General features: G+C 43.5%; 1 protein-coding gene across 4 annotated transcripts in view; it reads right to left on the reverse strand.

The window, feature by feature from the left end:
* sox6 (SRY-box transcription factor 6) overlaps window positions 1–26,652 on the reverse strand; it is a 144,478-nt gene that overhangs the window by 86,979 nt on the left and 30,847 nt on the right. For all 4 annotated transcript variants that reach the window (XM_046345734.1, XM_046345737.1, XM_046345736.1 and 1 more), the window contains exon 4: window positions 14,538–14,627. In XM_046345734.1, coding sequence (XP_046201690.1) covers window positions 14,538–14,627 — 90 coding nt within the window. The remainder of the gene's footprint in view (window positions 1–14,537; window positions 14,628–26,652) is intronic.

Below are 26,652 nucleotides of genomic sequence, written 5' to 3' on the forward strand. Positions count from 1 at the left end.
GACAACAGGCTGCCCTCTGTACCAAGACAACAGGCTGTCTTCTGTATCAAGACAACAGGCTGCCCTCTGTACCAAGACAACAGGCTGTCTTCTGTACCAAGACAACAGGCTGCCCTCTGTACCAAGACAAGTTGGTCCGGTATTGTCTTGTCTCTACTGTATTGTCTTGTCTCTACTGTATTGTCTTGTCTCTCCTGTATTGTCTTGTCTTTACTGTATGGTCTTCTCTCTACTGTATTGTCTTGTCTCTACTGTATTGTATTGTCTCTACTGTATTGTCTTGTCTCTACTGTATTGTCTTTACTGTATTGTCTTGTCTCTACTGTATTGCCTTTACTGTATTGTCTTGTCTCTACTGTATTGTCTTTACTGTATTGTCTTGTCTCTACTGTATTGTCTTGTCTCTACTGTATTGTCTATACTGTATTGTCTTGTCTCTACTGTATTGTCTTTACTGTATTGTCTTTACTGTATTGTCTTGTCTTTACTGTATTGTCTTTACTGTATTGTCTTGTCTCTACTGTATTGTTTTGTCTCTAGTGCATTGTCTTGTCTCTACTGTATTGTCTTTACTGTATTGTCTTTACTGTATTGTCTTGTCTTTACTGTATTGTCTTTACTGTATTGTCTTGTCTCTACTGTATTGTTTTGTCTCTAGTGCATTGTCTTGTCTCTACTGTATCGTCTTTACTGTATTGTCTTGTCTTTACTGTATTGTCTTTACTGTATTGTCTTGTCTCTACTGTATTGTCTTGTCTTTACTGTATTGTCTTGTCTCTACTGTATTGTCTTTACTGTATTGTCTTTACTGTATTGTCTTGTCTTTACTGTATTGTCTTTACTGTATTGTCTTGTCTCTACTGTATTGTCTTGTCTCTAGTGCATTGTCTTATCTCTACTGTATTGTCTTTACTGTATTGTCTTGTCTCTACTGTATTGTAAGTCGCTCTGGATAAGAGCGTCTGCTAAATGACTTAAATGTAAATGTATTGTCTTGTCTCTACTGTATTGTCTTTACTGTATTGTCTTTACTGTATTGTCTTGTCTCTACTGTATTGTCTTGTCTCTAGTGCATTGTCTCTACTGTCTTGTCTCTACTGTATTGTCTTGTCTCTACTGTATTGTCTTGTCTTTACTGTATTGTCTTTACTGTATTGTCGTGTCTCTACTGTATTGTCTTGTCTCTAGTGCATTGTCTTGTCTCTACTGTATTGTCTTGTCTCTAGTGCATTGTCTTGTCTCTACTGTATTGTCTTGTCTCTAGTGCATTGCCTTGTCTCTACTGTATTGTCTTGTCTCTAGTGCATTGTCTTGTCTCTACTGTATTGTCTTTACTGTATTGTCTTGTCTCTAGTGCATTGTCTTGTCTCTACTGTATTGTCTTGTCTCTACTGTATTGTCTTGTCTCTAGTGCATTGTCTTGTCTCTACTGTATTGTCTTGTCTCTAGTGCATTGTCTTGTCTCTACTGTATTGTCTTTACTGTATTGTCTTGTCTCTACTGTATTGTCTTTACTGTATTGTCTTGTCTCTTCTGCATTGTCTTGTCTCTACTGTATTGTCTTGTCTCTAGTGCATTGTCTTGTCTCTACTGTATTGTCTTTACTGTATTGTCTTGTCTCTAGTGCATTGTCTTGTCTCTACTGTATTGTCTTGTCTCTAGTGCATTGTCTTGTCTCTACTGTGTTGTCCTGTCTCTAGTGCATTGTCTTGTCTCTACTGTATTTTCTTGTCTCTACTGTATTGTCTTGTCTCTACTGTATTGTAATATAATAATAATAATATATGCCATTTAGCAGACGCTTTTATCCAAAGCGACTTACAGTCATGTGTGCATACATTCTACGTATGGGTGGTCCCAGGAATCTTGTCTTTACTGTATTGTCTTTACTGTATTGTCTTTACGGTATTGTCTTGTCATTACTGTATTGTCTTTACGGTATTGTCTTGTCTCTACTGTATTGTCTTTACTGTATTGTCTTGTCTCTAGTGCATTGTCTTGTCTCTACTGCATTGTCTTGTCTCTAGTACATTTTCTTGTCTCTAGTGCATTGTCTTGTCTCTACTGTATTGTCTTGTCTCTAGTGCATTGTCTTGTCTTTACTGTATTGTCTTGTCTCTAGTGCATTGTCTTGTCTTTACTGTATTGTCTTGTCTCTAGTGCATTGTCTTGTCTCTACTGTATTGTCTTTACTGTATTGTCTTGTCTCTACTGTATTGTCTTTACTGTATTGTCTTTACTGTATTGTCTTGTCTTTACTGTATTGTCTTTACTGTATTGTCTTGTCTCTAGTGCATTGTCTTGTCTCTACTGTATTGTCTTTACTGTATTGTCTTTACTGTATTGTCTTTACTGTATTGTCTTGTCTCTACTGTATTGTCTTTACTGTATTGTCTTTACTGTATTGTCTTGTCTCTACTGTATTGTCTTGTCTCTAGTGCATTGTCTTGTCTCTACTGTATTGTCTTGTCTCTACTGTATTGTCTTGTCTCTAGTGCATTGTCTTGTCTCTACTGTATTGTCTTGTCTCTAGTGCATTGTCTTGTCTCTACTGTATTGTCTTTACTGTATTGTCTTGTCTCTACTGTATTGTGTTTACTGTATTGTCTTGTCTCTACTGTATTGTCTTGTCTCTACTGTATTGTCTTGTCTCTAGTGCATTGTCTTGTCTCTACTGTATTGTCTTGTCTCTACTGTATTGTCTTGTCACTACTGTATTGTCTTGTCTCTAGTGCATTGTCTTGTCTTTACTGTATTGTCTTGTCTCTAGTGCATTGTCTTGTCTCTAGTGCATTGTCTTGTCTCTACTGTATTGTCTTGTCTCTACTGTATTGTCTTGTCTCTACTGTATTGTCTTGTCTCTCTGGGACAGGTTCTAATCTAAATGCTTAAACTTAATGTTTCTTACGTAAAAATATTTTCAGTAAGCTGATTTGGACAGTGAATCTTGTTAAAACAATTACAATCAGCCAAAATATGTTTTTATAAGACAAGATTGTAAAACATAACATTGAATGCCTAAAATTGATTTGACATCAGATTATCTATGTTTGACTTGACCTGAGCAATGTCTTCCCTGTACATCAGCATCACCACGTCATACTACATATGTTTTTTGTTGCCCTGGTTTGGTGTAAAAATCCTTTTCCTCCTGCTCTAAATTATGGATCAGCTTTAAAATGCAGATAAAACTTTTATTGGGAGGTGCAGCATAGGACAGCGGCGGTGTTTGTCTGACCGGCCTGCTGACAAAGAGGCAGTTTCCTGCATATTGCATGGCTCTTAACAGCGGTGGGGCCAAGCCAGCCCGTTAACGTGTCTCCTCACATCCCGTTTGCAGCGGGAGATGGACAGCCGAGGGATGCCTACTCACTACATAAAGCAGCCTGGTTCCTCACTTCTAATGTGTTGTGACAATCTGGGAGCGCTTCCTCTTTCTCCCACCCTGCCTCAGGCTGCTGGGGCTGGATCAGGCTGCTTCCCCTGGATGGGAGTGGGTCAGAAGGACAATAGCAGCCTGCAACAGGAGCCAGTCTGGCCCAGGATGTCCCTTGAGCGGGCAGGTTGGAGGGTGGGCAGGTGATCCTGTGCTCTCCCCTCATGCTCATGGAGAACATGCCAGACTGACACTCTGGAAGAGACAGACAGCAAAGTTCACCACCTCATTCAGCATTCACCTTTTCAGACGCCTGCCTCTTTTAAACGTCACAAAGTAGGGCAGAAAACATCAACCAAACGAGCAACTAAATAAATGATAAGAGAAAAACAAGCGGGCCTTGGTTGCTGGGAGGGGAGTCGGGCCTTGGTTGCTGGGAGGGGAGTCGGGCCTTGGAGTCTGTGGATAAAAGGCACTTTGTAGGGGTGTGATTTGTTCTGTCCAATACCCACATCTCCCTCTCTTGGCCCCCTTCGCTTTCTTCTAATCAAGCAGTCTCTAATTTGGGTTCCAAGTCCAGCACCAGGGAAAAGAAGGAGGCTTGTTACTTTGAAGAGTCCCTGGTGAGTAACGCAGATAAAAGATTCAGGCACAAAAAAGGAGAAAAGAAACGGGGGTGAAGAGAGAAAAATCACAAGGCACCCTATTCTGTCCCTTCCTTTGGTTAGGACAGCTGAGCCATTATGACCCAATCTGAATGACTTTTTTTTACACCAGAACACTGCAATTTCTTTGTCCCTCCATCAGTCAGCTATTGTGGATCCTCCCATATGCTGCCAGCCCATCCTAAGTAAATTAAGACTTGTCTAAATGCTGCAATTGTTCGGGGCTGTGTCCGGACACACACTGCACATAGCTAGCATGCCTGGCGTGCTGAAGGCAGGAGCTGACTGGGATGCTCATCCACATGAGAAAAGTTAACACCTCTGGCTGAATGTATGTACTGCACAGACACAGGCACGCACGCACGCACACGCACACACACACGCACACGCACACGCACACACACACAGTATACACAGTACACACACGCACGCACACGCACGCACGTACACAGTATACACAGTACACACACACACGCACGCACACACACACGCACGCACACAGTATACACAGTACACACAGGGTGATGATTCTGTAGCGCTGGTGTGTTCAATGCAATACAATTTGTAACACTAATATGAACTCAGTAGTCCTCTAACCCCATGTTCATGTCTTCTAAAGAAGAAAAAAATACAAAGATACAATTGAATTACTGCAAATGGAATCTAGTACTGCTTCCTGTAGCCTTGCAATGAAAGAATTTTTCGGGGCAGAGACCTTGCTCCAAAAGCAATTAAATCCTAATTTTGAATCAACACAAATACACGTTTGCACATACAAACAAATACACACACACACAACAGAATGTTTACCAGTAAAAATCATGGTGAGGATGACTATGCCTTTCAAATACCATTCATATATTAATGTTGTCAGTAAATCTACATTAATATTATACATTGCTAAAACAAAATCTTTGTCATGTGTAGCCTAAATAATCCATAGGATTAAACAACTGGCTATGAGCCTGCAAAGCAAGCACAACCCAAGACAACAAAAGGGTATTTGACGAGCTACAGAGATTTGACTTAACCTTAACTATGTTTTAGACTTGTATATATGCTTGTTCAGAAATGCTCTAAGGCCATATGTGTTTCAAGTAAAAACGGTATTAAAGTACCTGGGTGCCCGAGTCAGAGCGAACAGAGACAATATGAGTAGCAGCTGTTTTACCTGGCCTGCTGCCTCTGTGATGATATAAAACTGTTCATCCTGCCAATAAACCATCATTAACAAGCATGAGTAAGGACACACCAACATGTCAGGCTATGGCAGCCCAGACCATCAATCCTCACAGCCTTAGATACTGGACTACATGGCCATGAATTCCCCATGGAGTGGTTATCCATCAGCAGGGAACTGCTAGAAGCAGACACCATCAAAAACCACTGGGAAGTGTTTGCTTATGCTGATTTGAGTATACTGTACTAAACTCATTTGGTTGCTGTGTGTGTGTTAATTCTATATCCCTATATAGACATAATTTCTGCATCTATATCAACGTCTCCCCAAGTGTTTAACATATATTTTCTAAATATTTCTCAAAAAGTGTTTTGATTGACGCGCCAAGTGGTTAATATTAAAAGCGCACTTCATCGGCCTGACATTCACACTGAACACTAATGCAGGCTAATAATACAACGACGGAAGAGGCCTGCCTCTTCAGTGTAATTATGCTCATGTGAAAGTCTCAGCACTCCACTGTGTATCAGTGGCATCGGACGAGGTACTTCATCAGAGCTCGACGATAGCAGCCTTTACAGACCTGAACAGATACGACTGAACACTGATAACAGACTGCTATCTTCACAGAGGGAACCATTATCCCAAACCAGAGACGAAACAGTTCAGTGTTTTCAACAGGAACCATTATCGAAGCAGAGGACGAACTGTAATTAAAGGGATCTGTAGAGCGCTGACCACACTGGCAAGTCATGTGACAAAGCTTGAAGCACACAACGAGGTACACTAGATTTTCTCCATTATCCAGTCATCCCTCATGACGTGTGTGGTAATGACCTCTCCTGCTTTCATGTTAGGAGAAGCACTTCTAGTCCAGGTTTATTATAAAATGCTACAAAACACTGATCAGCTTTCAGGGCCTCCCTCCCTCACATCAGAGTTGTCTAGAGAACAACAAAAGGAGCTCTCGGTCTGAACAATGGTCAGGAAAACCTTGGAACGGAAGGGAATGTGTGTTTTCTTGCATTGAACCAATTCACTGGTCTTGGCTATAACTTCATGCATCTACACTCGTTTATTTAGAACCATAATATGAGGGATTGCATCTCATGTTTTTTTCTTTCTGTCAAGTGTCATTGTGCAGCGGTGAGGACGGAGTCAGGCGCAGGACACAGAACTGAGTAAAATAACGTACTTCACTCGAAAAGAAACAACCATAAAATTCCACGCAGGGAAAACACACCATGACACAGCAGTCCAATAACACTCAACAAGGAACAAACATGCACAAAACATATTGGGAACCAGGGGGTTAAATAGGGAAAATAAGTAATGGGAACCAGCTGTGGTAAGGTAATGGGAACCAGCTGTGTACAATCAAAACAAAACAAATAGGAAAAGAAACGTAGATTGGTGGCAGCTAGAAAGCCGGTGACGCCCGAACAAGGAGAGGCACCAACTTGTGTGTGTACATACATGTGTGCATGTGTGTGTGTGTATTAGAGGTCGACCGATTAATCGGCATGGTTTTCAGTACAATCGGTAACCAGCCTTTTTTCGATGCCGATTATGGCCGATCACATTGCAATCCACTAGGAGGCTGGGTGGCAGGCTGACCACCTGTTACGGGAGTGCAGCATCAAAAAGACCTTGTGGCTGCAAGGAGCCAAGGTAAGTTGCTAGCTAGCATTAAACTTATCTTGTAAAATACAATCAATCTTCACATAATCACTAGTTAACTACACATGGTTGATGATATTACTAGGCTAACTAGCTTGATCTGCGTTGCATATAATCAGTGTGGTGCCTGTTAATTTATCATCGACTCACAGCCTACTTCAACTTCGCCAAAAAAGCACAATCGTTGCACAAATGTAGCTAACCATAAACATCCTTGCCTTTCTTAAAATCAATACACAAGTATATTTTTATAAACCTGCATATGTAGTTAAAAATTCAAATAAATTAATGTTAGCAGGCAATATTAACTAGCAGGCAATATTAACTAGCAGGCAATATTAACTAGCAGGCAATATTAACTAGCAGGCAATATTAACTAGCAGGCAATATTAACTTACATAAATATGACATAACATTGAAGGTTGTGCAATATAACAACAATATTTAGATTTAGGGATGCCACCTGTTTGATAAAATACGGAACGGTCCCATATTTCACTGAAAGAATAAATGTTTTGTTTTCGAAATGAGTGTTTAAGGATTTGACCATATTATTGACCAAAGGCTCATATTTCTGTGTGTTTATTATATTATGATTAAGTATATGATTTGGTATTTGACAGAGCAGTCTGAGTGGTGGTAGGCAGCTGCAGGCTCATAAGCATTCATTCAAACAGCATTTTAATGCGTTTGCCAGCAGCTCTTAGCAATGCTTGAAGCACTGCACTGTTAATGACTTCAAACCTATCAACTCCTGAGATTAGGCTGGCAATACTAAAGTACTTATGAGAACATCCAATAGTCAAAGGTATATGAAATACAAATGGTGTAGAGAGAAATAGTCCTATAATTCCTATAATAACTACAACCTAAAACTTCTTACTGGGAATATTGAAGACTCATGTTAAAAGGAACCACCAGCTTTCATATGTTCTCATGTTCTGATCTAGGAACTTTTGCATTATTTAAACCAAATGGAACATGTTTCATTATTTATTTGAGACTAAATTGATTTTATTTATGTATTATATTAAGTTAAAATAAAAGTGTTCATTGTTCATTCAGTATTGTTGTAATTGTCATTTATTACAAATATATATATATATATAAATAAATAAACATCGGCAGAGTAATCGGTATCGGCGTGTTGTGGTCCTCCAATAATCGGTATCGGCGTTGGAAAATCATAATCGGCCAAACTCTAGTGTGTATGTGCACGCGTGTGTGTGTGTATGTGCGTGCACGCGTGTGTGTGTTTGTGCGTGTGTGCGTGCGTGTGTGTGTGAGCGTATGTGCGTGCGTGCGTGTGTGTGTATGTGCGTGCGTGTGTGTGTGTATGTGCGTGTGTGTGTGTACGTGTGTGTGTGTGTACGTGTGTGTGTGTGAGCGTATGTGCGTGTGTGTGTATGTGCGTGCGTGCGTGTGTGCGTGTATGTGCGTGTGTGTGTGTACGTGTGTGTGTGTGAGCGTATGTACGTGTGTGTGTATGTACGTGTGTGTGTGTGAGCGTATGTGCGTGTGTCTCCGTGGCTGGTGGTAGATCAGCAGAGGTTCTGGCTCCGGAGCCGTAGCACTAGAGCAGCTGTAGGGGGAAATCCAGCGTGACATGTACTAACCCAGCCCAGACATAGCAGCCAGTGCTTAAGCAGCATTACACGGCTGTGAGGATGCAATTTACTTTGCGGCTGGGAGACTGATACATATTCCATTTACTACACTTCTATAAGTGAGAGAGGTGTATATTTGTCAATCGTTAAAATAAGGATTGCTAGTGATTCCTGGTAGTAACTTAAGATATAAATTGATTATTGCATTCTTAATAAACGGGTTACCTGTGTGTCTGTCAACCAAGAAAGAAGCTAATTATTTGTAGTAATAGTAAATCTAATTTGGTAAATTAAATGTAAACACACTGAAATTTGGAAGTAAAATGTAAACATGATTTTAAGTGTGAAATGTATTAAAGTATTAAATGTGCAGCCAGTCATCCAGAGGCCCTGTCTGGTCAGAGAACCATCCCCATGCCTGGTTCCATGGCACAGGGCTTCTGCCCACACCGACACCAGCAGTGGCTGACCCAGACACCACCAAACCCACTCCTGTCTGCCTGTCTCCTCTCAAAACACAGAGCCAGGAGGGAGAAAGAAAGAGCGGACGGACAGACAGACAGACAGACAGACAGACAGACAGACAGACAGACAGACAGACAGACAGACAGACACACACACAGACAGACACAGACACACACACACACACACACACACACACACACACACACACACACAGACACACACACAGACACACACACAGACAAGGTGTTCCTTTCTGCAGCCGACGCCACAAGCTAAATTCCTCAATTCATTAAGGGAGAAAAACAGAGGGCATTAGGCCCATACATTCATTTCGCAAATGCAGTCTGAAGAATAATGATTTACGGTGTCTCATATTTCACCTGGGTACACAGGGCCAACAGAAGACTATTGAAGTGTTGGGAGAAAAATGCAAACTGTGGCACTTTTGAATTGGGGGAATTGGAAGGATATTTCAGTGTGTGATGGGTTGAGGTGGTCCCTCCCTCTGCTCTAAATAGAGGTTTCACTATCAAACATACACAGCTCTCTCCTCAAAATACACATAGCTGTATAACACAGATTCACTAGGTCATTTAGTCTTCGTGACTTCGTCACATTTACCACCTTACATTCAATTCCACTAAGAAGCAATGTATAATATTTTGAGATAGATTTTTGAATGTTTATGCACCGTTTATCAGTGACATTTTTAGTTTTTACTGGACATGGTGTGAGTATTTTGTGTGAGTATTTTGAAACAGGGTAGTATTTTAGAGCTGGAAACTAGAGGTAAAGGATTTCACAAAGAAAGAAACATGAAATGACAATGTTTTCCTGAGCCGATAAAAATGTGCTCCCACTTGTGATTCCGCGTGTATTTGCAGATATAGTGTGGAATCTCCATTGGCATTCGCTCTAGACTTTATTAGAGCCATTAAGAATGAAGCTGAATGTTAAATATAATAATCATGTTTTGAAGTAAACCCAGCTGGCTGAACAACCCCAGCTCTCTGGGAGAGAGGACTACTATGGGAGAAGCAAGGCCAGGTAGGAGCAGCATCAAATCAGTCTCAGCTGCGGCCCTGCCCGGCCCCGCTCCTCGCTCTCCCCTTAAAGAGCTTCTACTTATCTGTCTGCCACAGGACTGTCACTGTGCACCCCGCCTCTGTCACGTAGACAGCATTCACAAATTGATTATGAAAGTGCAAGAGGCTTGATTTTAGTTTATATAGAATTGAAGCTGCCATTTTAACGCAAATGTACAATGCTTAGCTTCCTTTTTTATCAAACCTTCCGAGAAAATGAATGCAGTTTGTGTTCCAATTTAACTACCACATTTTTTCTTCAGTTGAATAAATGCTTTGCCGTTTTTCCGGGGGCTGTCGGACACTGGATGGCTACAGGGAAAGTTAAACAGTTAAACAGTCCTGCAGTGTGTGGATCTCAAAGGCCCTGATTGAGTCTAAATGAAAGCCACACTGCACAGGCAGAGCTTATTTGACCAAGCCTTTCCCCCATAAACCTGCATTCACATTCCAATGGATTTACATTAAATACATTCACATCACCTGAATTCTTCAACTGACATATGTGAGGCACGGAGAGAGGCTAGCTAAAATCACTCCGGTTTTCCTCCAAAATATCACCCTAAAACACAAAAAAGTCAATGTTTTATTGTATAAAGGAGGGTAGGGCTTGTAATGATTCAATTAAATCAAACAACCACAATAGGCACCTCCCCATCATTGACAATTTAAAAAACAATTTACAAACATAAACAGTATAGCCAGAATAAAGGACAGTAGTACTGGAAACATACTATAGTGTATGAGATCTCTCTGCCGTTGTGGCACAGCTTTCACAGAAAGAGATTCTCTTTGAAGGACCATAATTAAAACAGCCTCATGTCTGAGCAACCATGTCCCAGGTCTCTCTATCTTTCTCTGTGCTCTCTCTCTCCTCTCCCTCTATCTTGCTTTCTTCCTCTCTCTCTCCCTCCCTCTCACTCTTTCCCCCCACACCTCCCTCTCTTGCTCTGTGGTTTTGTTCAGGAGATCTCATATCCCTTCTCACCGTTCCTCATGATTGACAGCTAAGCTCAGGTATGAAAACAAACAGTTACCCCTGGAATCGGCTGGTGAAAAGTAATCCACCACTAATACTCCTTCACAAACCGTTCCCTCCCTCTCTCTTCCTGCAGCTGTTCATCTCTCACAGCTTAAAGGACAAGGCTGATAAACATCTGACATCATTATACCCAAATCATTGTATTCTCTATGTCTCTGTTAAGCATACTTCCTAACCTGTATTGATGGAAATAGTTCAAACTGTCTCCATTTTACTGGAAGTACCAGTATCAGTTTAACCACAGACCCATTCTAGTGCAGGAAAGCACATGACAATACACTATAACTATGTACGTGAGGCACTAAATGCTTGGTTGCGTAGAACTGGGTGTAAGATAAAGGAAAGCCAGATGTTTTGATACCATGTTTTGTTTACTGTACTTTGTGTTTTACCCCAAGAGCATAATGTAGTCTGGGCATGTCTGAACACAAATGCATAGTGTAAAAGAATGCACTTCTTTTCATTGGTGAAGTGAAGCCTTTGGTCAAAATTCTGTTCCACCTATTGTCTTCTCCTGTGTGATAATTCCACTGCGAGTCTTAACCCAGCAGATTCCTCCTCTTGCAACTACAACAGTACGACAAGGTGCCATCCATGACAGGTTCATAAGGTGGAAAATATGGAAAGCAGTTGAGCAAAAACTACAGAGACTTTTAGATTCTCTACCGCTGATTGAAAGGAAGGCAGCCTTGTGAGGAAAGAAACATACAAATTACCAGTCTTTCGGTTCAAAAGGGACAGAATTTTATATTTCATTCATTTATCTTTGAACATCAAAAGCAATCTTTTGTAACAACGGAACAATGCCACAAAGGATGTAGTCAAAGGATGTAGTCAAAGGATGTAGTCAAAGGATGTAGTCAAAGGATGTAGAATGTACAATGCCACAAAGGATGTAGTCAAAGGATGTAGTCTAGGTAGAATGTACAATGCCACAAAGGATGTAGTCAAAGGATGTAGTCTAGGTAGAATGTACAATGCCACAAAGGATGTAGTCTAGGTAGAATGTACAATGCCACAAAGGATGTAGTCTAGGTAGAATGTACAATGCCACAAAGGATGTAGTCAAAGGATGTAGTCTAGGTAGAATGTACAATGCCACAAAGGATGTAGTCAAAGGATGTAGTCTAGGTAGAATGTACAATGCCACAAAGGATGTAGTCTAGGTAGAATGTACAATGCCACAAAGGATGTAGTCTAGGTAGAATGTACAATGCCACAAAGGATGTAGTCTAGGTAGAATGTACAATGCCACAAAGGATGTAGTCTAGGTAGAATGTACAATGCCACAAAGGATGTAGTCTAGGTAGAATGTACAATGCCACAAAGGATGTAGTCTAGGTAGAATGTACAATGCCACAAAGGATGTAGTCAAAGGATGTAGTCTAGGTAGAATGTACAATGCCACAAAGGATGTAGTCTAGGTAGAATGTACAATGCCACAAAGGATGTAGTCTAGGTAGAATGTACAATGCCACAAAGGATGTAGTCTAGGTAGAATGTACAATGCCACAAAGGATGTAGTCTAGGTAGAATGTACAATGCCATTGGTTCCAGATTTAATGTCCGCTGAGTAGAGAACCAGTATCAAGGCCACTGAGGTAGTAGGTAGCTTTTACGGATGTTAGCCTTTATCCAGCGCTGTCCTCCGTTAACTTAAACCTACCGGCATGCTTACCCTTTGTATGGATTTTAACCTAACAATTAATACTCTAATTCATCATAACACTTTAGATCGTAATCAGAAGGTGTTTTCTGCTTGGTGCCTTTGTTTGTGGTTTAATTAGGAGGACCTTGTGTGTCTCCAACCCTGGGCTTCTTTTTAATTGGCAGTATTTACATCCGCCAGACTTCAAACGCAGAAAGAGACATTTGTAAGGGGGAGCACAAAGCAGTCCTTTGAAATGTCTACAGTCATATGAAATGGCAGGCTAATTAAAAACCTTAGACTGCCTACCGGTGTGATATGAAAAGTAGTTATATTTCCAAGTATATTTTTAAGTTTAGTGTTCACTGTGTCTCCTTGCATGTGAGTCAACAAAGGCCACAGTGGGCATTATCAGGCTCCCTCCCCACCTGTTTACACCGCTGTGGAATAACCTCACCCTTACCATTTATCAAACAGAAAAATGCCCTGTCATTTAAATAGATCTGCTTTCAAAAGGCTAAATCATTTGAAACATTTGTTCCACTGCACTTTGATCTACAGGGTCACACCTACAATGAACCTGCTTTACCAAGACATGATTCATATTTCAGCTCATTAAGGTTATTGACCATGGATATACTTATTACAACATGCATTAGTTATTGTCTTCCCCGGCACACAGAGAAAATGTCATCCCATAATTAAAACCAAGGACAAATATTATTTATGATTGCCAACCATATGATTAAAAGAGCTATTAAAGTGGGAGTACATCATAAAAAAATGCAAAGCATTTCCAGTGCACGCGCTAGCAGAATGCTACTTTCAGATGTCTTTCAGTACTTCTGATGACTACAATTGTGCATGATGAGCAGAGCAGCATCGTCTTTGTTCAGCTTAAATGACGTGGATATATAGATATGAGTATATTCATGTAAATATTAATAATACAATCATTAATATACACCATTTTGTGTTGTGAGATACAGGCTTGAGAGTATGGGTGTTGGCAGGGAAGTGAATGATAGAGAAAAGAAGGAAAGGTAGAGAGAGAGAGAGAGAGAGAGAGAGAGAGAGAGAGAGAGAGAGAGAGAGAGAGAGAGAGAGAGAGAGAGAGAGAGAGAGAGAGAGAGAGAGAGAGAGAGAGAGAGGTAGAGAGAGAGAGAGAGAGGTAGAGAGCTGGAGACTGGTGTTATCTGGTAGTGTGCCTTCCTCTCCGCTAGCTACATAAACACCTTTTTAGTAACAGTCAGTGCTAGGAACTGGACCTGCCACCTGCCCAGCTCAGGCCCACCTTCCCTGCGCATAAATACACAAGGCAGAATTCCTTTCAGATGTGAGAGACCTAGAAGAGAGAGGGCTCTCCTCGTCTCTGCACTTTCCTTCCTCTCTCCTTTCCCCTCTCTTCTCTCTCGGCATGAACACACTGCATGAGTAGGAAGCAGTGTCTCCAGTCTTATAGTTTTATATAGCAGACACACGGACCACTGCCTAGTCTCTAACAGTAAACCACAGACACAAACAAAATGACAGACTGGGAAATGGGGTTGGAATTTAAAGAGAGGGCTCTGGACAGAGGCATTTTGACATAACAGATAAGGAAAGTGCAGAAAAGAACTAGGGAAGGCAGCCAAGAGCTTTTGTCTAATTTCAGAGTGCAAGCCTGTTTCTTAGATTATGTATAGATGATGTATGTCTGATAGGAATAGAAGGATTTGCTAATCTCACTTTTAAGACACTCTTTACAAGAGAGCGCTGCGGTTGTGAGTGACCTCAGCATCAAGCTTACCTTTAACTTCTCCCAGAAGATCACCGGTGTCGAGCCTTTCCATCTTCTCTTTCCAGTCTTTTGACAGAAGTGTTTCCATGCAACTGGATTCTGAAAGACATGGGAAAGAAAAGAGACCTTTTAAAATGCTTTCATTTTAAACTTCACCTCTCCAACCGATTTCTTTCAGGAACGGGTACGTCAAATCCAAATTACATTTTTAGGTATTTTGATTTTTACGATAATATTTTGAAGGTTCCAATTTCATTCATGTAATTTCAGTTTGAATTGAATTACTGGTATTTGTATAACAATGAGAAGGAGCCTGAACATATTCTTCTCATAACAAAATGGAGGTAGAGGAAATATGTTTCTAATGAGAGGTGCTTTCTCTGTTGTCATTCACATGCCAAAAGTGTCCGTTTCTCACGCATGCCTCAGCACTCCAGTAATACTAACACAACTAACACACACATCAACACTCCTTGTCAAAACTAGCTGTGTATGTTAATGCACACATACACACTAAAGGTGTCCTGTCCCCAACGGTCAAAATAAAACATTGACAGCTTCTTGGTGAAAAGAAGACAATGTCACTTGTCATTCAGAGTGAATATTATTAATTACAACTAAAAACCATTCACTTCTTTCCCAACTGAATAGCTCTAATTACTGATGGTAGATTAAAACACATTCACTCTTGAGCACCCATTGAGGACGGTAAAAGGTTAGACAGATAGATGGGGTGAGAGAGGGGGGAGACAGACAGTATAGCCATGGTAAGGGCAGAGACAGTGCAGAGACATTAAGAAGGAGGTAAGGGGTGAGACAGGGTGTGTCCAAGCGTTCTCACAGCCACCAGTGATGAAAACAATTAACATTTGTCCGGCTGACAATGAATCAGTGGAGGAATGGCTGGAATCTGCCATGCTGTCGTTGGGGTAGCTGATAAAGAACACACTGCTGGCCCAGCCGACCCGGGCCTCGCCGGTCCCCGCACTGCGCAGAGGTCAGCCTGTTCCCATCAAACACCACCCATCCCCCCTCTCCTCCCATCCCCTCCACCTCCCTCCCCAAGCCAAACTGTAGGCTCCCAGGCACGCTGCCCGCCGTCTGAACTGCACAAAGACAGCCAGGCCACTATACCAAGATCCAGGATGAGCACTAAGCAGGGCCCTGCTGTCTGTCTGTCTGTCTATCTATCTGTCTCTCTCCTACTCACAGTGGGGCTGTCACTGTGGACTTACGCACCAGCTGATGCCTGACTTACCCATCAGAGCAGTCCTAGATCTCCTCTCACACCTTCATACTGCTGGTTAAGTCTTGATATATAGTTAAGACTGCATGTCAACTGTTCCGGAATGATGTCTACTCTCTAGTAAATATAGAACCATGCTGCTGTTGTTTCTAAGTCGGGCTCCGTGTTAACTGACATGACTGTTCCTGAAAACAGGAGCCCTAAACAGATCAAGTCATGTTGCCTGAAGATGACATCATGGAGTGTAAGACAGGGTTTGTTCACTCTGAAAGGGAGTAAAGGGCAAACAGAAAAAGCAGACATTGTTGCAGTTCACAGAAAGCATTGGGACTCCATCAGGAATGGTTTAACCACTCTCCTGACAATGGCTCATTTGTGGTCTCCTTCTGCCAACTAGAGGGTACAATTCATAAGAACATACTTCTGGATGCCTTCAGGGATTGTCTTAGGAGTGCTTTGTGTTTTCAGGTTATAGTAGTCATCACATGCTCTGGAGGCAGTGGAACGAACAGAATAAAATGATCATCTAGATCTGTTGTGTAAAGATGTATCATTATACAATACATTTGATATTTAATTTAATTGTTAATGTTTCAGATATACTAACTTACATTATACTGTACAAAATAGGAGACATGCGAGCGAGAGCGAGAGCGAGAGAGAAAGAGAGGGAGAGAGAGAGAGAGAGAGAGAGAGAGAGAGAGAGAGAGAGAGAGAGAGAGAGAGAGAGAGAGAGAGAGAGAGAGAGAGAGAGAGAGAGAGAGACAGAGAGAGAGAGAGAGAGAGAGAGAGAGAGAGAGAGAGAGAGAGAGAGAGAGAGAGAGAGAGAGAGAGAGAGAGAGAGAGAGAGAGAGAGAGAGAGAGAGAGAGAGAGAGAGAGAGAGAGAGAGAGAGAGAGAGAGAGAGAGAGAGAGAGAGAGAGAGAGAGAGGAAGATCCTAAATGGTTTGGATCATTCTCCCATTATTATTGACTCTCTTCCTCTGACTGAGGAAGAGAGAGGATTTAGAAAGTAAACAGTTTAGAAAGTACACAGCTGATGATTCCTTTTATCTGGGGTGTAATGTCTTCACCCTTCATCCACAATCCAAACATGATACCTCACTATGAAAACACATCAAGTTCAGAGGGACTGGGAGGGGAGTAATAGGGGCTCAATGGTTAGCCTGCCTCTGTTTAACGTTGGCTTTCAAAAAGATCAAGTGGAGTGGCCATTTTGTTTGATTGTCCACTTCCTCCGTGGCAGAGAGGCCAACAGGACATCACAGGCTCAGGTCACTATAACATTACTTCTGCTTTATTGACTTTCCAATCCCCAACTCACAGTTTGTCCCCCTGACCCGGGATGAGAGTGGTGCAGTGTGTGTGTGTGTGTGTGTGTGTGTGTGTGTGTGTGTGTGTGTGTGTGTGTGTGTGTGTGTGTGTGTGTGTGTGTGTGTGTGTGTGTGTGTGTGTGTGTGTGTGTGTGTGTGTGTGTGTGTGTGTGTGTGTGTGTGTGTGTGTGTGTGTGTTTCCATGTGTGTTTGTGTGTCCGTGTGTGTGTGTGTTGACTCCTTGCTTCCCCGCCTGGCAGTGGGATCACAGACACACAGGGGTTGAGGGCAGGGGGAATGACTGAGCTCCGCTCCTCTTCCATGGGCCTCACCCCTGGGTGAGCAAGCTTCCTCTCCCTCCCGGACATATCCCCATCAACACACTCCCCCAGATAACAGCCCTCCCTCAGTACAGATGCACAACAACAGCAATACACTCCTCCAGATAACAGCCCTCCCTCAGTATAGATACACAACAACATCAACACACCCCCCTATATAACAGCCCTCCCTCAGTGCAGATACACAACAACATCAACACACTCCCCTGGATAACAGCCCTCCCTCAGTACAGACACAACAACATCAACACACTCCCCCAGATAACAGCCCTCCCTCAGTACAGATACACAACAACAGCAATACACTCCTCTACCGACTCAGGGAGAAATAAAATGTTTTATTTATTTATTTTATTTTAATACACAAACACACATGTACATACACACACATCACCACAGATGCTGCTCCAGCACTTGATCATTAAGGAATGCACCAACTGTTGTAGATAATATGGTGCCAGCTCCCATTCTACTCCACCCCTCCCACTTTTCCCTCCTCCTCCTCCTCCTCCTCCTCCTCCGCCTCCTCCCCCTCCCCCTCCTCCTCTCCCCTCCCCTCCCCCGAGAGTGGCCGCTCCCTGACTCCTCCATACTGCACCTCCATCCCCAACCCTGGGCCAGACACAGCCTGCCAAGCCCTCACACAAGACAGCCTACAGCTGGAATGTGTAAGAAAGCCTGCCTGCCTGCACTTTCTCTTTTCCACCTGGGAGATTAGTGTATAAAATAACTTAGAAACACCTTTCAATGCTCCAACAGCTTAGAACCAAATAGGCATACCCAAATGAAAATATTGCTGTTATAATTTTCATGCAGGCATACTTTAGGAAAACACACACAAAATGGCTCAGTCGTCTGGCTTATTTCACAGCAGTCTTAGAAAGGCTAAACCATTTTTAGAGGAATTTAGATTAATAGTAGTGTGTGTGTGTGTTTTTCTGTGTGTGTGTGTGTGCTGTTTTAATTTCTCAAATTCCTGTCCGTCTTCTCTTGGGAGATTAAACATGCCAATGGAAAAAGTGCTTCATCAGAATACTAGTTAGTGTCATATTAAGATGTGAGCAGTAGGTGCACAGTGTTCATTTTTAGCGCTTGTAACAAATCATACAACTATCACATCTCATTGGTCTTGTAATCAAAACCAGATATGTTTCATAGGAAAAGGTAGAATATTCAAATCCAGGTGATTTATATTGAAGATCTTAAAACCAACACCATGTTTATATTGTAGGTTGCATTGGGGCTGACAATATCAGTGGGTTTTTGTCTGTCTTTGTGGGGATAGAGATACCAAAGTCCTCAGAAAGTGGAATAATGTAGTTGGCTTGTCATTGAAAAAAGCTGAAATGAAGATAAATGAAGAGTCCCATTGAGCTTATTTTCTATTTTCTTAAAGGGGACTCTTAAAATATCTCCCTCTCTCTTTCTCCCTCTCTTCCTCCCTCTTTTTCTCCCTCTCTCCTCTGAGATAAAATGCTGTGCAGCTCTGGAGCAGCCCATTGAGACAGGATGAGAATGGAATGAAAACAATAGCTCTTATCAGACTCTTATTTACATTTTCCCAGCGTCCCCGCGGCAGACAGCTCAGCTTGTCACTGAGCCCGGCCGGCCCCACTGGACCCGTACCAACTTCCTCCGTCCTCGCCGATACTACAGGCCCCTGGGGACCCTGGCCTGGCAGCAACCCCCACTGCTCTGCCACTAGCACAGATAGCAACATACGAGACAAAACTACTCTAGAATGTTTCCGGAATGTGTTCCCCTGGAGGAGGAAGTGGGGAGCGGGCCCAGCTCCCTAAGACTGTCTGTTCTTCCTCATTGTGTGTTCTCTAGGGATTTACGGAGCTGGATACAGGCCCCGCCCCGTCTCCACTCCTTCCAAGTTTCTTGCTCGTTTCCTAGCGGCACCATGTTGCAATGTAAAGCCTGCCAATGACCTGATACTGCCAACTACAATATGTTTCGATCTGCTATCTCCATTGTGGTCTGGTACACAGCTTGTTCATGCAGCTATCCTGTAATCTGTCTGATGTGGGTGAAAAGTCAGAGGGATTGAGACACCTAGAGCAAAGATGAGCTGACTACATTAGACTTAGTCTTTCACTACATTCAAACAAGAACTAATGGTGCTCATAAATCTGAACAAAGGGATGTTTCTGGGCTAGTGTTTGGTATAAACAGGGCTTTCAGCACCTGGCACTGAGCACTGCCAGAATCCCATGTTGAACAGAAACCACAACAGTGTAACCCTAAGAGGCAGGTAAGCACTGCTGACAATCTCACCCCCAGCCTCTTTAGAAGATAAAATAAATAAAAGCTAATCTCTCTGTCTCGCTCAAACATTTTAAAGCAACCGTTTATAAAGCTGAATTAGTGTTTTATTGAGCATATTGTAATAAGTTACTGTTAATAAAGTGAGTGCAAGCTGGTCATAAAGACTTCTGCATGTGCCAAGCTGAGGGAAAGTTGTTAACTAATTTATTGTTTTATTGCGGCCCTAAACAGAGTGGTTCAATCAGAGTATCATCGGATGCACCGCACGGTTAAGTTCCAATCACCAAGAGGAAAACACAGACGGCACAAATAAATACACTAACAAGCAAATCAAACCTTGTCAATTTGGATTTGAAATGGTCCGTAAAAAGAATATCTTAATGATTCATGATTCATGTTGTTATCTACTTGGGAAATGATTTTAACGATTGGCATTGGGGTATCAACCAAGAACACATTAAATAAAGCCATGTGAGGCACGTTAAATAGACAACCTCATGTCTCATATCTTCTGTGTGTTTTATCATACAGTCGGAAGGATAGACTGAGTGAGTTATACCCGTAGGTCTTTTCCCAGGCATCATGAGACTGTGTTTTTCTCCCTGCGGGGGCAGTCGTCTCTGGGTGTCCTCCTGTCTGTCTCTCTCTCTGTCTCTCAGTGGGCCCGGTGGCCCTATGCCAACACATCTGTCCCTCCCTCCGCTCCGTGCCCTCACCACCCTGCCTGCCTGCAGCCTGCGGCCCACTCACTCACTCACTCACTCACTCACTCACTCACTCACACACACCTATTGTAACCCCTCAACAGGAATAAGCGATTCCCCTCATCAATCCTCCTCAACACTGAGACCCAGGCAGGACAGGGGGAGAGATCCTGAAGGATGACAACACAATACTGACCCGGCCAGGAATCCAGCCAATCAGGCAGCATCCCACTCTCTGTCTGTCCACCTATCACTGCTGCTGATTCAACATACATACAGTAACAGCCACTGACAGTAGGCTTCTCAGGCTATGATATTCTCTATACAGATACTGTATGTGACTAGTGGCTGCTAGTGGAGTGTTTGTGACGGCTCATTGTGGTGGAGGATGGAGAGAGAGCTATCTGTGAGAGTCACAGGAGTCTCAGCATCAGCCCTGTATACAGTATTAGTGGTTAGAGCCTCCGGGGGAAACAAGCCATTACTAAATCAATGATCAACTGACATTGGCCATATAAATGATTTCCTCCTCAGTACGGCGAAGCCTTATAAACAGAGGCTGTGGGCTGGTTAGAGGATAGCTTTTATTAAGGGCCCAGCGAGAGGCAGCGTTTTAGAGTAGGAGTGCTCTCAGTGAGCTAGCTAGAGGACTCGCTGAGTTGGAGGACACACTTGTACAAATAGTGGTAGTTAGGTTCATAATTATCTTCAGTGAACTTTTAGAGTGCTTTTAATAATATTTGCAAAAAGAAAGGATCCTAGACTGAAAGCGTTAGGCTGAAGCTATCGGTGTACAAATATGTCAAGGTTAGGAGAATAAAGCAGGTTGCGTTCAATTTGGTGAGGGCAACAAGTCAATTTGAAACTATTCTTCTCCACTCTAAATGAAAATACCTCTTTCTATTATCTTTTTAACTCAGGGCTGAATTTGTAACCCTGAGAATCGCTCAGTCAGATCCGGTCCTAGTCAGACAATATGAATCCCGTTCTCCAGTCTCTTCTCTCCCCAATCTACCTCACTCTGTATGGACCCGTTCCCCAGTCTTCTCTCTCCCCAATCTACCTCACTCTGTATGGACCCGTTCCCCAGTCTCTTCTCTCCCCAATCTACCTCACTCTGTATGGACCCGTTCCCCAGTCTCTTCTCTCCCAATCTACCTCTCTCTTCCCCAGTCTCTCCTCTCCCCAATCTACCTCACTCTGTATGGACCCGTTCCCCAAGTCTCTTCTCTCCCCAATCTACCTCACTCTGTATGGACCCGTTCCCCAGTCTCTTCTCTCCCCGATCTACCTCACTCTGTAAGGACCCGTTCCCCAGTCACTTCTCTCCCCAATCTACCTCACTCTGTATGGACCCGTTCCCCCATTCTCTTCTCTCCCCAATCTACCTCACTCTGTATGGACCCGTTCCCCCATTCTCTTCTCTCCCCAATCTACCTCACTCTGTATGGACCCGTTCCCCCCCATTCTCTTCTCTCCCCAATCTACCTCACTCTGTATGGACCCGTTCCCCATTCTCTTCTCTCCCCAATCTACCTCACTCTGTATGGACCCGTTCCCCAGTCTCTTCTCTCCCCAATCTACCTCACTCTGTATGGACCCGTTCCCCAGTCTCTTCTCTCCCCAATCTACCTCACTCTGTATGGACCCGTTCTCCAGTCTCTTCTCTCCCCAATCTACCTCACTCTGTAAGGACCCGTTCCCCAGTCTCTTCTCTCCCCAATCTACCTCACTCTGTATGGACCCGTTCCCCCATTCTCTTCTCTCCCCAATCTACCTCACTCTGTATGGACCCGTTCCCCCATTCTCTTCTCTCCCCAATCTACCTCACTCTGTATGGACCCGTTCCCCCAGTCTCTTCTCTCCCCAATCTACCTCACTCTGTATGGACCCGTTCCCCCAGTCTCTTCTCTCCCCAATCTACCTCACTCTGTATGTACCCGTTCCCCAGTCTCTTCTCTCCCCAATCTACCTCACTCTGTATGGACCCATTCCCCAGTGTCTTCTCTCCCCAATCTACCTCACTCTGTATGGACCCATTCCCCCAGTCTCTTCTCTCCCCAATCTACCTCACTCTGTAAGGACCCGTTCCCCCAGTCTCTTCTCTCCCCAATCTACCTCACTCTGTATGGACCCGTTCCCCCAGTCTCTTCTCTCCCCAATCTACCTCACTCTGAATGGACCCGTTCCCCAGTCTCTTCTCTCCCCAATCTACCTCACTCTGTATGGACCCGTTCCCCAGTCTCTCCTCTCCCCAATCTACCTCACTCTGTATGGACCCGTTCCCCCAGTCTCTTCTCTCCCCAATCTACCTCACTCTGTATGGACCCGTTCCCCCAGTCTCTTCTCTCCCCAATCTACCTCACTCTGTATGAACCCGTTCCCCCAGTCTCTTCTCTCCCCAATCTACCTCACTCTGTATGGACCCGTTCCCCAGTCTCTTCTCTCCCCAATCTACCTCACTCTGTATGGACCCGTTCCCCAGTCTCTCCTCTCCCCAATCTACCTCACTCTGTATGGACCCGTTCCCCAGTCTCTTCTCTCCCCAATCTACCTCACTCTGTATGGACCCGTTCCCCCAGTCTCTTCTCTCCCCAATCTACCTCACTCTGTATGGACCCGTTCCCCAGTCTCTCCTCTCCCCAATCTACCTCACTCTGTATGGACCCGTTCCCCCAGTCTCTTCTCTCCCCAATCTACCTCACTCTGTATGGACCCGTTCCCCAGTCTCTTCTCTCCCCAATCTACCTCACTCTGTATGGACCCGTTCCCCCAGTCTCTTCTCTCCCCAATCTACCTCACTCTGTATGGACCCGTTCCCCAGTCTCTCCTCTCCCCAATCTACCTCACTCTGTATGGACCCGTTCCCCAGTCTCTTCTCTCCCCAATCTACCTCACTCTGTATGGACCCGTTCCCCAGTCTCTACTCTACTCCACTCTGTAAGGACCCGTTCCCCAGTCTCTACTCTACTCCACTCTGTACGGAAAACAAACTCAAAGTCAAGATTTACAAAAATATTCTCTCCAACTCTGAGGGAATCTTGTGAATATCTTAATCACAGAGGCAGTAAAAACAAGACCCGATCATCGCAGCAAATAAAACACAATAATTACAAGAAGCCGGCAGAAAAGTGAAACGCAGTGAGAAAACATGTTTTGTCATTCCACCGGTAGTTCCAGAGACAACAGCTGTTGGATGAGGAATGCAGATCCTCCTGAAGTCTCCATAATCATGGCCTTATTGAAGGGAGGACAAAAAGGGCACTAATTGCAAGGGAGCAATCTAAACGTAATAGGTTACACACTCCCGGGCGGCATTGCACAATGCAAACGCTAAAGAGAGGAGAGAGAGAAAAAACAACACTATTCTGTGTACAACAGTGGCATCGTTGCTCATTTTCAGGCAATTACCTTGCCTCCTTGTCAACAGTTTTAATAACCTCTATCATTTCCACAAGACTTTTTGCTTCAGTTAAATAATTTCAGCTCTTTAATATGCAAATGAAGCCGCTGGCATGCATGGGTGAAGAGGCCTGGCTCCTTGAGATGTGCCAGTACATTGTGGAGCACCTGCACCTCGGGAAAAGCTTGATTTAATTGACACCTAATACTATTCATTATTCCACTTGGTGAGCATCCCTGTTAGTCACCTGTAGGCTCCCCTATAGACACCATCCCAGCTTGCCAACAGCCACTATAAATAGAACACAACCAGCCTGGGATATTCTGCAACCCAGGCTCATGGAGGAACCCCTCACACACCCTTATGTCCTTACACACTCACGTCCGTAAGCCTGAGGGGTGGGGCCTGGGCTCTCTGTTAGAGGTCAGGGGTCATTGGAAGATGTTACTAACGACATGAGGATAACGTTAAACAATCCCTGACCTGTGCACACACACACACTTAAAGGGACCATGAGAGCCTAAAGGTCCACCTGGATGTACTAAACCAGAAGACATTCAACTAAATCAGAGGGCAAAAGCTGCAATCCTCATGTACAGTGGTATGTGTGTGTGTAACATAGACCTAAACATAGACCTAAACCTAAATCTCCAGGCAGCTTTTACGAAAAGTGTATTTGTAATAACCTGCTGTAGGTTAGTAGGATAAATGTCTTGGTTGGCCAGGGGCTGTTAGTGCTGAGGTCACCACTCGTCCTGCTTTCTCTATATCCATAGGAGCCGAGGTGCTAAGCCTACAGCAGTGACCCCGCCATTCCAGGCTCTGGTATCCAGTACCCGCCCACGGCTCCACAGCGGACCTCTGAATAGGACACGTGTCTATCAAGCATAATGTATAATAATGAACCGTCCCCAAGAGGCTTCACCTCTTCAGCAGGGCAACACGTGACCTCTCCCAATCCATTTTACTGCGGGACTTTGTGCCAATCAGCCTTGAATTATTAAAGTGAGCAGTGAGCGATGATCAATTCATGCATCCCCAGCCCGTCATCCGCGAAGCAGTACTTCAGCAGAAACTACACAGAGAACACTGGGAAATGCTTCCAGACAATGTACATAAATGTGAAATATGTCAGGCCTGATATGTCAATAATTATAACTGTTAAGCCTGAGGCGAGGCTAATCCAAAGGAAATGCTAGGACGTGGGTGAACATGCTAAAGCCCAGTTAGATTCCCTCCTTCATTAAGTGTGTAAAAGCGTGAGATTTCTGCACTCTCTCCATCCTGTCTAGACCAGAGGGACTGGCTGGGGAGCAGCATCTGGCCAGCCTGCGTACATGGAGAGGAGTGCCAGCTACCTTGCCCCCTAGGAGTGGGTCTCTGTGCAGCCTGTTATGAGATAGTGGTGACCATATGAAAGAACTGTGTGTGAATTATAAATGTGAGCCGGTCCACAAGAGAAGAGAGGAGAGGCAGGCAGTGAACACCGCAGTACTGCCAGCCAGAAATCTGAAAAGGCCCCTGGCCAGAGAAGGGCTTGGATGCCGCTTAAAACACAACCCTAAAGCTTTCTTATCTAAATGAAGGAGAGAGAGAAAATACGAAGTTGAAATAAGAAAAAAGAAAGTAGCAAGAAGCTAGGAAGTATGTAACTCAAGGAACCTGGAGAAGGAAGAGGGGAAAAATCCAATCAAAACGTAGTGAGGGGAGATGAGGAGCCAAGATAAACCAGGACTCAGAGCCCCCAAAACTGCAATCTCCTCTTAAGCCGGAGAGTGGCAGCTGGCAGAACAGCTGGTGAATAGGATTAATGTCAGAAGAATGAAATAAAACTCAACATATGTCCGAGCCTGAGGTGTTGGGACTGTGCGTGATTGTGCCCCCGATGGATGCCATGTGTGCATCTGGAAGGAGCCAGCCGCTGTGCTCTGCTGTGCCGTGCTGCTCCACTGTGCTCCAGACTCCAGCTCCTCTCTCTCTCTCTCTACCCCACAAGGTCACTTTTAACAACTACCACCATTAAATGCTTGGACAGCAAAATGTACTTTTTCTCGCCCCCTCTCCACCTCTCTCCGCCCTATTAAGGCAGTTGAGGCTGTTGCTATACTACATTTCTACATTACTAATAATTTCATTAAAATGTGTATTAATGTGTAACATAAAGACATCAGTAGGGTTCAGAGCTTGTTCCAGGACGTTTGAGGTACAGTAATTGGAAAGTTTAAGACATCATTTTTCTGGTATTTCTACGTTTATAGAAAAAACTCAAAAGCAAAGAAATAATCAAATGTTTACCTCCTTCAAAGAGAAGCCTTGAACCATAATAGAGCACGTTGAATACCTTCTAAAGTCACACAGCCTATAGCTACACCTGAAAGTTTATCAACTGATAATGAAGGCTTATTCAGAGAGGAAACCAAACAATAAGAACATGTAATGAACACCTTGCTGCTTACATCACACATTATGATAAACATCAAAATAAGCAAGTCTGTCTTCGGAGGTAAATAAATGAAAAGTAAAATGACAAGAAGGAAGAGAGGAGGAGGACGTCTGTTTCAAACTTCAGCCAGTGCTGATGAGGGTCTCAACACTGTGAAGATGAGCATAACGAGGGAGATGTAGACTTCATTTGAATTTATAATTTCCATTTGATGTCGGTAATCATTAGGGTCCACACACTGTAATAAATTATAATAATTTCACACGAGAATTAAATTACTGGGTACCTTGCAGTGGAGACGATTTTGGTTGGGTACCCTGCAATCTAACTGTCAGATATAAACTCTGCTGCTAATCAATGCTCCAAAACATTCCCATTTATTCATCTGTGTTAAACGAATA

This window comes from Oncorhynchus gorbuscha, linkage group LG04 (genome assembly GCF_021184085.1).
Source record: "Oncorhynchus gorbuscha isolate QuinsamMale2020 ecotype Even-year linkage group LG04, OgorEven_v1.0, whole genome shotgun sequence".
In the NCBI taxonomy this organism is placed as follows: domain Eukaryota; kingdom Metazoa; phylum Chordata; class Actinopteri; order Salmoniformes; family Salmonidae; genus Oncorhynchus; species Oncorhynchus gorbuscha.